The sequence below is a fragment of the Asterias rubens genome, chromosome 16 (genome assembly GCF_902459465.1).
Source record: "Asterias rubens chromosome 16, eAstRub1.3, whole genome shotgun sequence".
NCBI classification, from domain to species: domain Eukaryota; kingdom Metazoa; phylum Echinodermata; class Asteroidea; order Forcipulatida; family Asteriidae; genus Asterias; species Asterias rubens.
This window is the reverse complement of record NC_047077.1, coordinates 6,677,468-6,695,058: the sequence shown is the minus strand read 5'-3', so window position 1 is coordinate 6,695,058 and position 17,591 is coordinate 6,677,468. Positions and strand designations below refer to the sequence as shown.

At 38.9% G+C, this 17,591-nt stretch overlaps 2 protein-coding genes across 3 annotated transcripts in view; one reads left to right on the top strand and one right to left on the bottom strand.

The window, feature by feature from the left end:
- The window catches only part of LOC117300720 (hyalin-like), a 28,411-nt gene extending 15,883 nt beyond the window's left edge, over positions 1–12,528 (top strand). Inside the window, exons 10-20 of the mRNA XM_033784482.1 lie at positions 88–360; positions 1,103–1,224; positions 2,354–2,579; positions 3,134–3,264; positions 4,025–4,247; positions 5,102–5,174; positions 6,132–6,184; positions 8,512–8,723; positions 9,299–9,415; positions 9,955–10,030; positions 10,720–12,528. Of these exons, the coding sequence (XP_033640373.1) occupies positions 88–360; positions 1,103–1,224; positions 2,354–2,579; positions 3,134–3,264; positions 4,025–4,247; positions 5,102–5,174; positions 6,132–6,184; positions 8,512–8,723; positions 9,299–9,415; positions 9,955–10,008 (1,484 nt within the window). The 3' untranslated portion in view covers positions 10,009–10,030; positions 10,720–12,528. The remainder of the gene's footprint in view (positions 1–87; positions 361–1,102; positions 1,225–2,353; positions 2,580–3,133; positions 3,265–4,024; positions 4,248–5,101; positions 5,175–6,131; positions 6,185–8,511; positions 8,724–9,298; positions 9,416–9,954; positions 10,031–10,719) is intronic.
- An 888-nt stretch (positions 12,529–13,416) lies between these two features.
- On the bottom strand, positions 13,417–17,049 carry LOC117300730 (cAMP-responsive element-binding protein-like 2). Of its 2 annotated transcripts, XM_033784513.1 has the most exons (4): positions 16,868–17,049; positions 15,898–16,113; positions 14,635–14,782; positions 13,417–14,467 (listed from the first exon to the last, which is right to left on the bottom strand). In XM_033784513.1, exons 1-3 carry the CDS (start codon positions 16,922–16,924, stop codon positions 14,636–14,638), a joined length of 420 nt encoding a protein of 139 aa, XP_033640404.1. In that variant the 5' UTR covers positions 16,925–17,049; the 3' UTR covers positions 13,417–14,467; position 14,635. The 2 variants fall into 2 exon arrangements, with proteins under 2 accessions (XP_033640404.1, XP_033640403.1); XM_033784512.1 differs by having other exon boundaries at positions 13,417–14,782; positions 16,868–17,046.
- Between the last annotated feature and the right edge of the window lie 542 nt (positions 17,050–17,591).

Genomic DNA, 17,591 nt, shown 5'->3' with positions numbered 1-17,591 from the left:
TAAAGCATGCACCATATAAGAAGTACCTACATGTATTCATCAACTAGTAACTGTGTAGTGATGTGATTCTCTCGTTAATATTTGCAGATAATCAGGCTCCAGTGTGGACACAAAACACAGGCTGTGGAACAACTGTCACTCACTATGTCCTTCCTGAGCGCACTGACTCTGTGGAGGTCATCATTACGGATCCAGTTGCTACAGACAACTCTGGCATAGCTCCTACAATCACTGCAATGCAAGATAACTCAGCGACACCAGATATGTTTCCTGTTGGAAGTACACCCATAACTTATACAGCAATGGATGGATCTTCTAATGCCGTCTCAAATTGTATCATTACTGTGGACGTGATTCGAGGTAAATTAATAAAATTCCACTTGATCAAAATTTGTGTTGGTCTGTAAGATATCTAGGCCCCTGGAATCCCAAGCGGCCACGGAGACCATGGCCACTGTTATACCTTGGTGTTAGCAGAGTCTTTCTCGAAAGGCTATTTATTTTTACATTTCGAAAGGCTATTTATTTTTACATTTCATGTCATGCTATTTGTTGAGCGTCTTGACTGTGTTACTGCGTGACGGAACTGTGTGCTGTGCTATTTAAGAAGCAATTATTATTAGAGAGGTTTCGCAAGCGTACGGGCAGATACAGATATATGATAACCGTATCCGTTCACGTCAGCCGCGGGTTGGATTTTGTTTCGCAAACTATAGGTATGTTTCACTTGAGTGTGCTCGCATTCATCATGAGTGTTTTTCTGACAAACAAGGCCGATAGAGACCCTGTGTTTTATACACTGCATTTTCTCATCGTTTTGCTTGCAAATGACTAACAATTTTCTATCTATATCAAGCACGATACCAGTGAAAGCAATTCCGTGGGAAATGTTTTTGATCTGGGACAAAAATACAACTAAAAGTGTGCAAAACAGTATCCGTTTTTCTCAAGGTGTATGAGCTCCCGTAGGTCAACACTAGATCAAAGAGCTGGATATTTATATATGTGGGGAAAACTAACGGAGGTTTTTCAGATAAAAATCTGAAACTTCTCATTCTTGAAATGCATATTTTATGATATTGAGTTTCTTATTGATTTCTAGTTGTAGCCACATCAACATGGTCTCCACAAGGCAGTATTACTTTTACCAGGATCAGAGGAACGGCAAGTGGCTCGATCACCAGTGCTGGGTCTGCTCAGCTACTCAATGAGTTAACTAGTGATGTAAGCTGCAGAATTTCTGAAATCAAGAGTTCGAGCCAACTCTCTGGAACCAATTACCACAGACTTTAAGATCCCCACCAACAGTTGATGCTTTCAAACGCAAGAGCATCGAATTCAAACTCTGGTGTTTCTGATCAGCAGAGTGTGGGTTCGAATCCCAGTCGTGACACCTGTGTCCATAAGCAAGACACTAAAACCATGACACTTTGTCCTTCGGATGGGACGTAAAGCTGTTTGTCCCGTATGTTGTGTAACGTACTTAAAAGAACCCAGTGCACTTATCAAAATGCGAAGGGGTTCGCCCCAGTGTTCCTGGTTTGACTGGCAGCATATTGCGCAACAGCACCTTGTAAACATGTGAAAGGAGTAGGCCTCATGATTCAAACTGTGCGTTATTCAGTGAAGTGCGCATTTTAGGCGATGCAGCGTTTACACGTAAACCTATTGACCACCAAAATGGTGAGCGTGGCACAGTTGCCGCTTGTGATAAGCAAGCAAGGTATGCTGTGAGAAAAATTGCGCGATGAGATTTATCATCCCTGGGAATGAGGATGGATATTATAGGCACAGCTTGTTCAGCAGAGTGTTCAGCAGAGTGTGGGTTTGAGTCCTGGTCAGGACACTTGTGTCCCCGAGCAAGACACTTTAAACTGTTTTTGCTTCTCTCCACACAGGGGAAAATGGGAGGGCAGATGGCAGAAAGGGTTCTTGTGATTGATACTAGCTTAGTAATAGTAGCGCAAATTTGTTGTACAGGCTGTGTACTACCCAGGGAGCTGAGATGGTTTACCGAATGAACTAAATGGCCCAGTGACCAGGGGGGTGATATGTTGGAGTGCTTTAAGAAGCCCTGCACAATGTAAAAACTGATCATTACTTTTGGTGTTGAACAAAGAATTGACTAGAGTGGGATTTGAACCAACAACCTCCAGATTAATGTGCCGGCGCTCTACCAACTGAGCTTTCTTGCCCAATGTTGGCGGTGTACCTTGTGGTTTATATTGATATAATTATTATTGTTGTTATTATTATAATTATTATTAAATCAACTATTTCAAAAATCTGGATCATGATGGAACCTAGTGGCACAGCCTCAGTTATAATGTTTTTTTCTCTCTTGAACTAACAGATGGACAAGTTTTTCCGTCAGACTTCAGTTGGGGCCCAGTTTGTTGGAGTCTCTGGTCTCACCCATCAAATCAATGGTCTCAACACAGTGGTGACTTTCCAGCTCTATTTTACTCGCAATGGTCGACATACCTCTAGAGATATCATGAATGCTTTTAATAGCGCCTTATCAACAACAAACTCATTTTCCACTGACAATGTGGTTGTGGCTAACTCGTTCTCTCTGAGTAAGTTATTGTATTGTTTCGAATTAAGATAGAAGGTTCTATTGTCACCACCTACTACTTTCAAATAGTCTCTCTCTCTTGGATGGCCTTACACAGTTGGGGTTGAGGGGGGGGGATATGGGTGAGGGTCACTATGGGTAAAGGTTTATCGCTTGAAGAGAGCATTGGAATGGGGGAAGGGGGGGCTCATTGTAAGAGGAGAGGGTAGTTGGGATGGGGGAGGATCTTTGTAAGAAGAGAGGGTAGTTGAAATGAGAAGGGGGTGTTCCTGTCCAGAAAGGAGGGTATTTTTTTTATTTATTTAATTTTTTTTTTTTTTTGGGGGGGGGGTCATTGCCAGAAGAGAGGGTAGTTGGGGTGGGGGAAGGGGGTCACTCCTAAAGGAGTAGTTGGGCAGCTCTCTGATTAAGTTTGTAAACCCTTCTTGGAAATCTATCAGTCAGAAAAAAGACACACTAACAATGTTGATCTTGACAGTGTGTTACTAGACAGGACTCTCTAAAGACTCAATATCTCCAACTGAATACTAAGATTCATCTCTGTTCTTCATCCAGATGTACGTGAGTTCAAGCTGACTACCAGGCTAATTAGACTGGACGCTGTCACCAATCCACCCTTCCTAAATAACTACAATATCCCAGGATCAAATGAGTTTACGGCACTTGCAAACCGATTGGATGATGAGGTATGTTCATGTATCCCCCCAGTGATAGGACCGTACAAAGTCATCCCAAATCTGAGTAATTCCTTCACTGTCTTTATACTCTCAGTAGCATTTGCCGGTCTTGGCATTAATAAAAAAAGAAATGCAAATTAGAGTTATCCAAACAGAGTTACCCCTTAGTGTTGACAACAAATCTACATTTTATTATATGATTTGAAGCTGGTATTAAGGAGCTTTCCTGCTAAAGGCTAGGATGGGGCGAGTTCCAATGATGTCGCCCTGAAACAGAAAAAGGATCGGTGTCCCAAGGAACGTTGTGTTCTATTGGACTATTATAGGGGAAATGCACAAGGGGTTTAAAGTTAACAAACTGCACTTATAGTTATTTGGAATGTTAATGCTGCAACTTGACCAACCATATGAAACTATTGGACTGCACAGGTTGTGTATTAATAGAGGTATTGAATGGGGCAGAAGTGGGAACACATGTTGGTGTTGACTTGGTTGGAAGCTGATCTGGCCACACGAATGAGCGTGATGACGCTGTTGTTTTACAGAACTACACTTGATTAGTTGAAGAAGGGTGCCATGCCCATTTGCAACAAAGAGCCCCAGAAAAGCCCTGGGAAAATATGTTCATGGTCACAAAAATACCAACTAGACAGGGTTTGAAAAGCCCACCCAACATGACAAAACTAACCAAGTGTTTTTTTATCCGCAAGTGATAAAACGAATACAAATTTGACAACTAATAAGAATAAATTGTTTTTTTCTGAACTAGTTTGATACAGCTTTCCTGGGCAGTTTCAGCTACTTAGTCTCCACAGTGGTTGATATGAGATCCGGTAGCATCATTTCAGACAATATCCTGATGTTTGACGGCGCGTCATTGGCAACGGAAGCACAGATTATGAATCAGTTCAACGGAAAGTTGAGTTCAGATGGAGAATTTAGAATTGGATCTGGACTTTACTTTGACCCAATTAACAACACAAACAACCAAGGTAAAGTACGTTTACAGTGTTTGGGTACTTTTTGTATGACATAAAACACAATGTCCACAGATTAACATTAAACTAACACGACTGCGCACAGGTTGTATACTCCCCAGTTAGGGAGCTGAGATGGTTTAAGGAATGATTTAAGGCTCAGTGACCAGGGGTAATAATGTGAAGCGCTTTGAGACACCCCTTGAGTGAAAAGCGCTATATAAAAACGGTCTATTATTATTATTATTATTACAATTTAAAGATAATGATGGTAGAAAGCTTCCCTTAAAATAGTACTTGCTGAGGTGCTGTAGTTTAAGAAATGAGTAAAACGGTGTCACAAGAAAAATTTGTTCAAAAATAAAATTAATTTAGCCAATACAACTTATTACCACGACTCTCCTGAAAACATTGCTCTGTGATTTTCACCTTTTTTTTTCTCAATCCACATGCAAACCTGACTTACTAGAAGTCATTTTGCGTCATCTTAGAAAAAAATCATGATGAAAATAAACACAGTTATTAGCAAGCTTTAGCGTGGTTAACTAATTTAAGGATGACTATAGACCTTTCTATTGTTGATAAACAAACCGCGCTGGTTTAGTTGTTTGAGTGAGCGCGTCACTGCCAATGTGCGTTGCTAGCAAGTGTTCAACCACAGTTTGACTAAATGTGTGCACTCGCATTTGCACAGTGCACAGGACAGTCCAGTGAGAAAATAATTTTGACCTTTGCAAGATTTTCTCACGACATTATGCGCAAAAGGTCAATAAGAGCTACATTATGATTGTTTTTTATTTAGTTGACACAGAAAATTTTGAAAGCTGTAGACTTGACTTTCACATTATATTTTGTGTTATTTATCCCAGAACTCTGTCCATCTGACGAGTGTTTAAACGATGGAACATGTACAGTAGATAGCACCTACACAAATGTATGCACGTAAGTAACATTTCAAAATAATATTTCAGGGGCTAGATTATGTGCTGAATAGACAATGTTGTTAATAGCAGCATGAGTGTTTCTTTTCCGACTTGCCCCTTTGTAACAACAGGACAAAGGTTTAGAAATGGGTATTAAACAAAATTAATACTCGCTGAAAGGGATTTTACATTGTACAAGGCATGTTTTCATGAACCGATTGTCACTCTTCGTCATCAGGGTGTGGGTTCAAATCCTGGTCATGACACTATAATTGCTTTTCTTTACCAAGGGGTATAAATGAGTACCTGCGAGGGTAGAGGTTGATATTGTGTGTTTGAAAAAGCCTTTGGAGTGCCCCGTTAACTCAGGGCTTTATACGCCTCTCTTAATATTTATGCATGAAAACGTCACAATCTAACCCAAAATGAGGCTATGGGCCAGCCACTTCAAGTGATGGAGGACGTGCGCCCATAGCCTCATTTTGGGTAAGAATTATGACGTCATGCATAAATATTAAGAGAGGCGTTTACTGCCCAGAGAGCTGAGAAAGATTACGGGAATGTTATTGGCCCAAATGAAGAGGCACTAATGTAAAACACATTGCTACATAATTTAAGAACTGGTTATTATTATTGTTATTGAAACAAAAGCATAATATCACGGTAGGTGCCTGCCTGTGCATGCTGCACATTGGAAAGTCTGGGTGGATAAAAACATCAGTCGTTCGCTGCAAACAAACAATTTAGAAAAATCCAATTCATTACAGGTATTTAAAAATGTCTGCCATAACTCTGCTTAAGAATTCGCCAACCAGAAGTGGTTTAAACTAATACCAAGTTACCTCTTGGTTAAATTTGCAGTTTCCCTTTATGCAATGTTTCAAGATGTGAACAACTTTGAGCAATCAAGTAATAATGAAGCTGAAATTCACAATGTTGTCATTGAAATCGTTTCAATCAATTTCTTTTTCTACAGATGTCTTGCTGGGTTTTCTGGTGCCACTTGTGCGACAGAGGGTACAACTTTTGGTAAATCACATAATTTCTTTGTGTTAATTGTTTATTTAATTGGGTCAGTGCAGCTAGATTGTAACTCCACTTTCGGTTGTTTTGCGTAAAATCACTTATTGGGGATGTTTTAGACAATCACTGGTTGTTTGAGACAAGTCCACCTGCACATATGACAGAATTGAAACTTTTACAGTTTATTCAGACAGAAACAAAGCACCTTTTGTATCTCAATTTCATCGAAAATGTGAGCTATACGAGCTTGTCGCACTAACCAAATGATATACACAAGTTAAAAATAGGCATGATTGATTTACACTCAGAGGTAAGAATAATAAACACCTTCAAATAGGAGACTTTTGAGACGCTGGCAGCAGCAGACATACCGGCCCTTTTGTGCGGCTCTGAGCTGCGTGCATAGATCTAAGCACCCGCCAAACCGTGAAAAAGGACCATCTAAAGGTCTTCCTTTGTTGTTTGCCACAGTTTTGTTTTCACTGGTAGGAAACACTGCTTATGATTGGCCTTACACTCCAAAAAAAACTTGGAAAAACCTTGAACCTGATTGGCTGACCAATCCAAACTTTGATTGGCCGAAGTGTATGCATATTTAGCGCCTGAAACATTAACTGAAACCTTGATTTGCATTTGTGCACATACCAATGGTGATATGGGCAATGAACAGATGTGTGTAATGTTGTATGTGCAACCAAATTGTACCTTGCAAAGGATTATATCAGATAGATTTCATAATAGCTAATAACCAACTAATGAAAGTGTAAAACTTACCATTTACAGTGAAGCCAAAACGTCATTTTAAAGACTTGGGACTGTGTTTTTTACTTTCTTGCCGCTCATCCTTTGTCTTGCACACCTATGAAGTAAATCAATTATATTTAAAAAGATTGAAGCTTATACTTCAATCAATCTATCAATTCATCAAAATCATTTGCAATGTACAAGAGTTGTTTAGACAATCGGTTCTTTCCAGAACCATCAGGGCCCAATTTCATGGCTCTGCTTACCATAAACATAGAATCTGCTCAAATGGAAACAGGGAACTCTGTGCTTACTTCCAAGCGTATTTCACTGGTTAGCAGGGAGTTTCTGCTTAAGAGCTTACAGGTATATGCATAGTCATCGTTACAGGCATTCAGAAGACAACAGAAATTTTGAAGTGACATCTTAAAGTAGGATTTGAAATTTTGCATGGTTGAAATGTGATATAGTAAGGTTTGGGATAACACCATGTAATAATAATCTCTGAATGAATTGGTCTTGTGGAGAAAGCTTTCTCTAGAAGACGGTTCTTTTCAGAACCACCCAAACTCTTTTAGAGATTATCATAACACGGTGTTACCGCAAACCTTATTATAGACCCATTGCATATGACGTCCCAATCTCAAAAAGGAGGCAGATCATTGGCGGTAGCTGTTCTCTGTGTGTAAAAACATGTGCGTGACCTCAGCGTACCTGTAGCGTTTCACGTTATGCAAGGGGGAGCCATTGATTTCTTACACAATACAGAGCGCGCCTCTGAACAGTGCTCGTAACTTTGGGTGTCAACTCTCTTTTGTGCATCTTTGGCACATGTTAGTACGTTGCGCGTATTGCATGGGGTCTATAATGACCATGGCCCAGTTTCTTTGCTCTGCTTAATAACGTGAGCAAAGAATTGGTGCTTACGACGCAGGAAATTCCGCCCTTACATCAAGTGTATTTCACAGGTTAGCAGGGACCTTTTGCTTGTGCGCTTTCAGACTCTATGTTACGAGGCAAAGTGCGCGTATTGCAAGGGGTCTACCGGTATATATCTTATATTATATAACACCCAAGCAGATCCTTGCCATTTGATTGGAGGATTGTCCGTCACGTGATAGCAAATAAAAGTACCATTGCACGCTGAGTCACTCGCCGTGCTTTTTCGTTCCATCCGAAAAGTACCATTGCACGCTGGCACGCTGCCGGATGGAACGAAAAAGCTGAGTAAAAACATCACTGCGTGCGCGTGTCTTTGGTAACGCAGGTGTTACTGCAAGAAGGCATAGTAAAATTACTAGCATTCGGCTTCTACAGTTGAAATTGTTTGTTTTGAAAGTTGTTTCTTTCAATCAAAATGACAAAGTTCTACTTGGATGTTATATAAAACAAATAATGAATGTTTTTCATTCGTGCAATGGTGCGAATATGTTCATTCGTTGAAAGCTGGAATGTTCCATTCAACTCGGCTCCGCCTCGTTGAATAGAACATTCCATCTTTCAACTCATGAACATATTCGCACCATTGCACTCATAAACATTCATTATGTGTATACTAACCAATAGTTTGTCTGATTTTGATTTCTCAGAGCTGACTTCGCTGGCCATAGCACTCATCGCTGGGGGCGGTGGCCTTCTTCTTCTCCTACTCCTCATTATTTTCATCTGTTGCTGTGTTTACTGTTTGCAAACGCCATTACACCCAGTGGACCAGTATCCAATGAAGAGGCCATTCAATACTTTTGAAGATGAGGGAAGCGTTGCTTCATCTATGGATGTTTTTATGTTGCCTAGGCAGAGGGTGAGTAAAGAAAAAGCACTCTTTATAGTTGGGCCAAAAAAACAAAACATATTTAGCGTCCTAGACTTGTGGACAAGTTGTAAAATTTCTGTCGCAGTGATAGCGTTCTGACGCTCCCCGCGATTCCCACGTTATTCTACTACTGCCGTCACGATTTTGGTCCCATTTACTGGGGAGAAGAAGTCGGCAACCAGCAGTTCGCGCGAGAGCAGTGTACTCGCCATAGCACTGCCACAACTTGACTATCTCACCGCGTGGAACCTTAAATGACTTGTCCACACGTCTATTTAGCATCCAGGCTTTTTGGAAAACGGAATTGTTTTTTCTCATTGGAGATCGTTAAAATGAATCCTTTTTTTTTAAGAAATTGGAAAAAAACAATCCCCCTTTTTTTTATTGAAATAAAGGGAGGTAGCCTCTAAATAGGAAGCGGGTGGGGACACTAATCATGGGCTTTTTTGTTAAAAAATATATTTTTTTTTTTGAGAACGTTAGAATAAATCCTTTTTTTCATGGAAATGAAGAAAAAAAATAATCCCACTTTTTGGGGTTTTACTTACTTGTTGTTGCTGTAGGAGCGTTCTTATCTGCCTGCATTGCCTCCACCAGCACCTCCTACACTGCATCTTGAGAGAGAGAGGTTCCCGTCAGCTGGGCCATCGTTCTCCCCAGATGGAGAGGTTTACGTCACGGTAAGATAGGCCAGAATTCCCTGTTAATCAAAAGTACTATTCATTATAATAATCTGCATTGTGACGCCCTCTGTTGATTATAAGTGGTGTCAAAGCCTTGTGTTTTTGTGGATGGCATCCATCTTATTTGTTGTGAAGTAAATGAAAGGTTAAAGGTTAAATGCCTTGGATTGGTCGAGTTGGTCTTTGAAAAGCATTTGTAATCGTTTGTAATAAAATGCATATGATTAGAAAGATATTTTAAAAGTAGAATATAATGATCCACACAAATTTGCCTTGAAGTTGCGTGGTTTTCCTTTTACTTTGCGAACTAACACGGTCGGCCATTTATGGGAGTCAAATTTTTGACTCCCACAAAGGTTTCCAAAATAATTAATGTAGCCTTAAGCTGGAGCCAAAGCCCATGTCATGCTTTAAAAGATTTCATAGGTTCTAGATACATGTATAGATAGATACTGAAGGAGAAAAATTCATTCGAGTATCGTTCACTTTGAAAAACAAATCTTCTAAATCATAATCATTGAACTCTAAATTTGCAGGGACCAAACCAGGTGGCCATCCGACCCAGCAGCAAACGCTACAGTTTTTACTAGGAAGTTAAAACTCCATCAAACGGTAATTGAATAATTTAAATTGTCAGATAATGTTACAAAGATATCCAGGGCTGTATGCTTCGTTTTTGCAAGGACAAAGGCACCAAGGCATTTTCGTCTTAGTAAAGGGCACCCCATAGGATGTTGTAAATTTCTACTAAGAGCATTTTAAGGGTACCAAGGCAATGACCAGGGGCATGGAGGCAATCACCTACGTCGTCTCCTTGATATTAATAATAATAATAATAATAACATGTTTTTATATAGCGCTTTCAGCCTGAGGGGTGTCTCAAAGCGCTTCGGACATTATTACCCCTGATCACTGGGCCTTATCATTCTTTAAACCATCTGGGTGGAGAGAAGCAATTATAGTCAAGTGTCTTGCTCAGGGACACAAGTGTCACAATCAGGATTCGAACCCACACTCTGCTGAACAGAAGCATCAGAGCTTGAGTTCGGTGCTATTATCCACTCGGCCACGACACCCCACTCCTTGAAGTATCAGGCCTGGATACGTTTCCCCTTAAAACTTATATTTCTTTTTAAACAGTGAAAGCAACTTGATTTATAATAATAATAAACATCTCATGAGGTACAAACATTTGTAGAAATGATTTTAAAAATCAAGTAAGAATCTTCAACATACTATTTTGGTTCAATCTTGACTCATTACAACCTCTGACTGACTATTATATTTCTTCTTTGTTACAGATATGTTCCAGGGCCGTTTTCTTAGGATCTTAAAGCTATTATGGTGATGGGTAGTAAAAAGGATCAGAAGTTTACTGAAATAAATAAAAGCTGCTTAGAATTCTTAGTTTCTTATCCCTAGCAAACAGATTTTTTGTTTTTTGCTTTACAGTGTTCGTGTTAAAAAAATTGACAAATTTGACATTAATGGCATATAAACCTTATGACCCAACCATTGGGTCATTTATTAACTTCTCTAACCATTTCAGCTCCCTATGGAGTATAAAGCTGGTGCTGCCAAGTTAAGTAGCACACCAGGCTAATCAATCACAAGAACCATCTCTGCCCTCACATGAACCCATTTTACCCCAAGGTGAAGGAATTATAGTGGCCTTGCTCAAGAACACAAGTGTCATGACTGGGATTCGAACCCACACTCAAATGGCTCAACCATGACAAGCCATAAATGGTAATGATAAAAAATTGAAGCTTTTTAGTCTGTCGTCATTTGTTTCGTCACCTGGAAAAACAGTACAAATGTTTCTGAGAAATATTTGTTTGAAAACTGTTTACCCAAAGTTTGTGTTTTCTCAAAATTGAATATGGTACATCCACACAATCACTGACAAAACAAAAATGGTTTATTTTTTCTCTAAAACATCAGTTATTTAATGAAATTTTCATCAGATTGTTGTGTGTAATTGGAAAATTTGAGAACACTGAATATTTGAGAACACTGAATATATTATGCCTCATAGTCTTAACAAAAACTCTTGACATGGCCTGATAGTCGGCACTATGTGCTCTGAACTAAGGCAGCATTGTATTCATTTGCGACAGTAGAATACAAATTTATGATTTTTGTTATGTAGAATTAAGTATTTTGAAGTTTATAAAGTCAGCAGTTACTGTTAATTGTATTTACTTGACACAGGATAGTGGCAGTTGGTATGGCTAAGGGATGTAATGGAAACTACCTTTATCTTAAAATATAATGGGATCATGCTTTGTTGGATTTGTGCTTTAAATGTTTAAAGTCACACACTGCTGTCATCATGCTCGTACTTAAAAGATACAATAATTTCCGAAAAAGGAGTCATGTAGTGTGAAATAATTAACATTTAAATCAAGGCCCAGTTAGTTTTATAGCCTGCTATGAGCACAGAAAGTAGCTAAGCACAATACAATGATGCTGACCAGAACATAGTTACCAGCCAAAAGAAAATTTCACATGAAGCGTCTGTGACTGGTATCCTGCTGATTTCTGCTTAGCAAAAATTGTAAAGTAATGATATGTTATGCTTATATAAAATAAGAATGGATGCAGCATATTACCATCTTAGAAAACGTAAGATAAAAAACTTCAACGGAGTTGGAAGAACTCCAAACTGGATTCGGAAAATGCCGCGGTTTGCAAAACCACCCCTTTTAAAAGGTGGTGGCGTATATCTCAACCTGGTTCTTCTCAGAGCCTACACATTCACATAGGCTCAATTTCGTAGAGCTGCTTAAACACAAAAAGCTTTGCTTACCAGAAGGAGGTTACTAGCCAACATACCAACACATGTACCATCCAGGACTGGTATCATGCGTGTATTTGCTAATAGCAGATAACCTTTGGGCAGTTCTCACAACTTACTTTTTTGTAGTTTAAAAGTACAAGACACCTGTTGAGACGCCTCAAGAAAACTTCAAGTACACTAAGCTCTTTTGTATGTATTCCACATTTATTTTGTCATTTAAAACTCGCTGTTGTCTTTCAAATGTACATGTACTCCCACGCTTTAAAAATGCAGAAGATGCTTGAATAAATAAAATATAGGAAAAATATTGTTTCTTTATTTGAATTTTTTTTTTATAAACTATACAATGTTGTTAGTGCTCAATGGGGCATGGTATAATCCCCACCTCCCATTGTGTCTTAATTGTGTACTTAGAATACCAGCCTCCCAACTATGGGAACAATGGTAGGGGTACCCTTTGCCTCGTATCGGGCATAGTATATTACAATGATGCTAACCTACAAGTCTTTGTCTGGTTTAGCACCGCAATATTTATCATGCCATGTCAAATATTCTGTTCCGGGAAGAGTCGGCCTCCGATCATCGACAGACATGAAACTGGTAGAGTTTAGAACGAACAGATCATGGCGGGATAGATCCTTTGCTGCAGCAGCCCCTCGTCTCTGGAACTCTTTACCACCACCCATTAGGTCATGCACCAGCATATCAATATTTAAGAAACAGTTAAAAACTCATCTGATGGGAGTTGCTTTTAATTAATTAATTTCCTTCGGTTTTGTTTTTTCATTCTAATGACTTTCTTGTTGGCGCCTTGAGCATTTTCAATGGATATGTGCGCCCTATAAATGTACATTATTATTATTATTATTATGATACATAAATATGTTTAAAATCTATATTCATCTATAATTTGATGGTTAAATAGATAACTTTAAGGTTTACACACTATTGTTGCCTTGGACTCAATTAAAAAGCTGTTAATGCTGGACCATTATATCCATTTGGTGGTAACAGTTATGCATTAACTGCTTCTTGTTTTGCATTTATAACAAGATTTCACTTTTTATCCCCCAAAATTTCAAACCGAGTAACGCTTCTCAGATTATGTATCCAATGGGAGACTTTGGGACGCTAGGTGACAGCAGACTTACCAGGTAAATTTCCATTGTGTACGTAGTTCTGGGCGTGCGCACATGACCAAGAACAATGGATTTTACCTGGTAAGTCTGCTGCCACCAAGCGTCCCAAAAGTCTCCCATTGCAAATCATTCCCCCAGCGTGGAAATAACTGCTTCCAGATTTTCACCAATATCTCAAAAACACTGCCACCTTTTGAAATGGAAGTTTTCACAGGTTAGATTTTAGAAAATCGAACACAGGTGTACAACAATATAGAATTGAAAACAAACACAGGGTTACCATTACAATCACTTTAAGACCAACCTAGTACGTGTGCACATTATTTCAAAGGTCAAGTACGTAACAACAAAGGAAACTGACGGCGTAAATTTGAAATAATTTACAAGAGCGGGATTTGAACCTGCGACCTCATTGATTATTGTGCTCTACCAGCTTTGCTACATAGCTTTACTGTTGATTGATGGTCTCCCTTGTTTGTTGTTTGGGTGCCAGTCAGAAACAAAACAAATCAATCCAATGGTTTTAACAATTGATTTAGGGGAAACCACCATTTTGATATCACATTTCTCTCAATATGACTTAATATTTATACAATCTGTCAAATTCTTACAATATTAAAACATACCCGTTACAACTTTACATATTTACTATGTACACAACAACAGTAACCTCCGGTGAAATTGAAAGTAACTTATAATCCTTAGATTTATACAATACAACAGTCCGTACAAAGTACGCCACCTTGGTGATTCTCTGCCTCTCATCCACACAACTAAATAGAAATAAATAACAATCTCAACATAATCCCGCCGATGTTGTACCACAGCTGGATTTTCAAAATATTAAAGCCCTTTTTAGGTCTCTATTCCCCTGGGTTGCCCCTGTAGAATAACAGTCAACCTTTTCACAATATGATCGCTTTACCCCCGGTCTGCCCTGGCAAATGAGCATACCCCCGGGAATAGCCACCTCTGCTCCAGGGTCAGCGGTAAATCCCAGGGTATTCTTGAAATGTGCAGTCGGAACCCTGTGGAATCGGGATAGGCCTGCATGTACATTGTAACCACAGGGTAAGAAAAGTTCCTGGGCCTCCCAAGGGCTGTATTCTACAGGGATAAAAGATACAGTGTGAAAGGGGATTAAGAATTCAGATTAGCTGTTGTCAATATCACCATAGTGATCTGTATTATGACATCACACAATGTTTAGCAACTAAGATTGATACACCAATCGTAGCTCTTAGAAAACAAGCACAGACTTTCAGTTTGTTCACCTCACATCTCCGGAATATTTTTCTTGACACTCACTGATGGAGACATGCTGTCTGTTTCTGTATTGTCGTCTGTTTCGGTCATTTGTAAGGTCTCGAAGATTTCAGGTGGGATGGTTCCTTGGTCGATTTTCTTACACCACTGTTTGTACTGTGTAAAGAGAACAAAACGAACTTTATTTGAGTCCAAGTCAGAAATCAAAAACTCCTACCAACAACTTGGGTCAAGTTTCATAAAGCAGTAATAACCATAAAAGCAGCAAGTGGCTAAAAAAGTAACAAAATGCCCCCAGAGCAACAAATGGCCACAAGGTTTGACCTACATCCACTCAACTCAAAAGGTCAAAGTAAAGGTCATGTCCTAAAATGACATATCTGTGTTAAATGTTGTTTCCCCTTTACAAAATGGAACAAAGGGGACTGGAATTCATCCTCAAAATCTCCCTTTTTCCAGGATGATTATGTAATCTCAGATTCCAGACCTTTATCCTTTTGTGAATACAAATTAGGATTACAAGACTGGTGGTGGGCTACCACTATTTAGTAGTAATCATTATTGTGCAAGGGCTCAATGGAAGAAAGGTCTGAGTGGTCTGAGATTTCAGCATACCATGGTTTTGTGATTCACAGTTTACTCATATTTTCTCAAAAGAGAACAAACCCCTGTGCTTTTTATCAGGACCTTTGTTGTCAAGGTTTCAATATTTCAATGATATTCTCCAAGACAAATTATTACAAACAAGTTTTGACAAACAACTCAGTTAAAAAAGGCAGTGGACACTATTGGTAATTACTCAAAATAATTATTGGCATAAAAATTTACTTGGTAATGAGTAATGGGGAGAGGTTGATGGTATAAAACATTGTGAGAAACGGCTCCCTCTGAAGTTGCATAGTTTTCGAGAAAGAAGTATTTTTCAACGAATTTGATTTCGAGACCTCAAGTTTAGAATTTGAGGTCTCGAAATCAACCATCTAAAAGCACACAACTTCGTGTGACACGGTTTTTTTCTTTCATTATTATCTCGCAACTTCGATGACCGATTGAGCTCAAATTTTCACAGGTTTGTTATTTTATGTATATGTTGAGATGAACCAACTGAGAAGACTGGTCTTTGACAATTACCAATAGTGTCCACTGTCTTTAAAGAGGCATGGTAAAGATTTTTTAATATCAAAGTGGAGCGTCAACTGCTTAATGAAATTGAGGCCCTAGGAAAGCTGTTTGACAAAGCCAAACAAAGAGGTACACAAAGTTATTCATACCATATCAAGCTCTTGTCTCAATGCACAGATTGAACTCTCCTTGTTTGCCACCATCTCTTCCAGCAGTTGGTATTTTTGCTTCTTACGTGCCCGGCAGTCTCTGGCGCTTTGACGACTTCTCTCTAACTTTGCATTCTGGTCGATCTTAGATGGCTTGCGTCCTCTCTTTCCACCGCCTTTTCTTACTTTCCCTGATGAAACTGTCAGGATTTTGGGCTGTCAATAAAATTGTAAGTATTCAAATTACATACAAATTCATAGTTTATTCTTCAAATATTTTAAGAATTTTTTTGTTTACTTACTACAGCGTAAAGCATAAATTTTTTTTATATTAATTGTAATTGCGATAACGTAACCCTCCTCCCGATCGATAGCAACAGCCATCAGGAGGAGGGTTACGTTAACGGTTATCGCAACAGCCATCGGGAGGAGGGTTAGGTTAAATCTAAACAGCCGTCGGGAGGAGGGTTACGTTATCGAAACAATTTTAATTGTATCACTATCATTTCAATCATTCAATTCAATTCAAAGTTTTCACAATGCAAAAAAATCAAAATCAAAGTGTCCTCATCAATAACTCGTATTTTGGAAAAGTTGCCGTATGGCGCCCCAATTTTTTTATTCGGTATGAAATAATATAGCATCTAATTTACCTCATATCCCTTTTTGTAAAAATAAGTGAAAAAGTGGTGGCGCCATAGTCCATACGGAAAGTTATCCCTGACTTTAGGTCCTCATTGCCATTCAAATTTATAATAAATACTGAGAAAACTACTTTTCCTAGGATACGAACAAATGTAATAAGGTGAAAATGAGGCAATTCCGGAAGTACCCCCCCCCGCCCAATCAAATTAAAAACATTCATTATATAAATCATTCCTTTTCCAAACGAAAAACACGACGACCGAGACGAAAAGGTGAAATGACATGACATGTCACAAGAGTCAAGAGTAAAAACATAACACCTTACCTTTTTCGTATCTTCTGGCGGCTCCTGGTCGTTTTGCCGTGTGGTAGGTTTCGTCATTTTAATGCAATTTGTTTATCGCGAAAACAACAAAATCTTTCTCACCAGTCGATCACTCATCACTGAAGTCACTACTCGACTCCATGTTTACGTTTTGGTTTTAACTTTATCTATTGCCCAATTGGTGATTATTCCAAATTAAAAATGTGTACACCCCAACTTGACTATACGCCCAACTTGAGTAATGTGGCTCAATAGTATAAACTCGAGTTGGAATTACCCAACTGTGGTTGGGATAGTTACTCAAGTTGGGCAATAACTTGTTCCGTGAGACCGATGACACATCATTGCTGGTACCCGGACATCTAGAATGCCCTTTTCAACACATAACTAAACACTAACAAACTAACTTGCCGTTTACCAGCTTTATTTGACAACATTTATTTATGCCAATAGAGGGCGCTATTGAAATGTAATACTGCCGTCGTCTGCTCTTCAAAGTTGTAAACAAATACTTCAGAAACACTGTTTGAGCAACTCCTGAAACTCTTTTGCGTAGGCATGAACGAACATTGATTTGATCTTAAGTTGGGATAAATGGTGACAGGATTCATTCTGGCTTGATATATTGTTCACGCATATATTTCTACCTAATAAAAACAAGTCAGGTTTATGCAGTCACTAACTTTTCATATTGTTTGTTATATATTCTATAAATTAGGCAAAA

Bases quoted from the DNA above. Each gene is read 5' to 3' on its own strand.
- LOC117300730 (XM_033784513.1), bottom strand. From the start codon at position 16,924: ATGACGAAACCTACCACACGGCAAAACGACCAGGAGCCGCCAGAAGAT. The intron at 16,114-16,867 runs GTAAGGTGTTAT...TTTTATTGACAG, and splicing joins CGCCAGAAGATACGAAAAAG to CCCAAAATCCTGACAGTTTC. The intron at 14,783-15,897 runs GTATGAATAACT...CTCTTTACACAG, and splicing joins TGAGACAAGAGCTTGATATG to TACAAACAGTGGTGTAAGAA.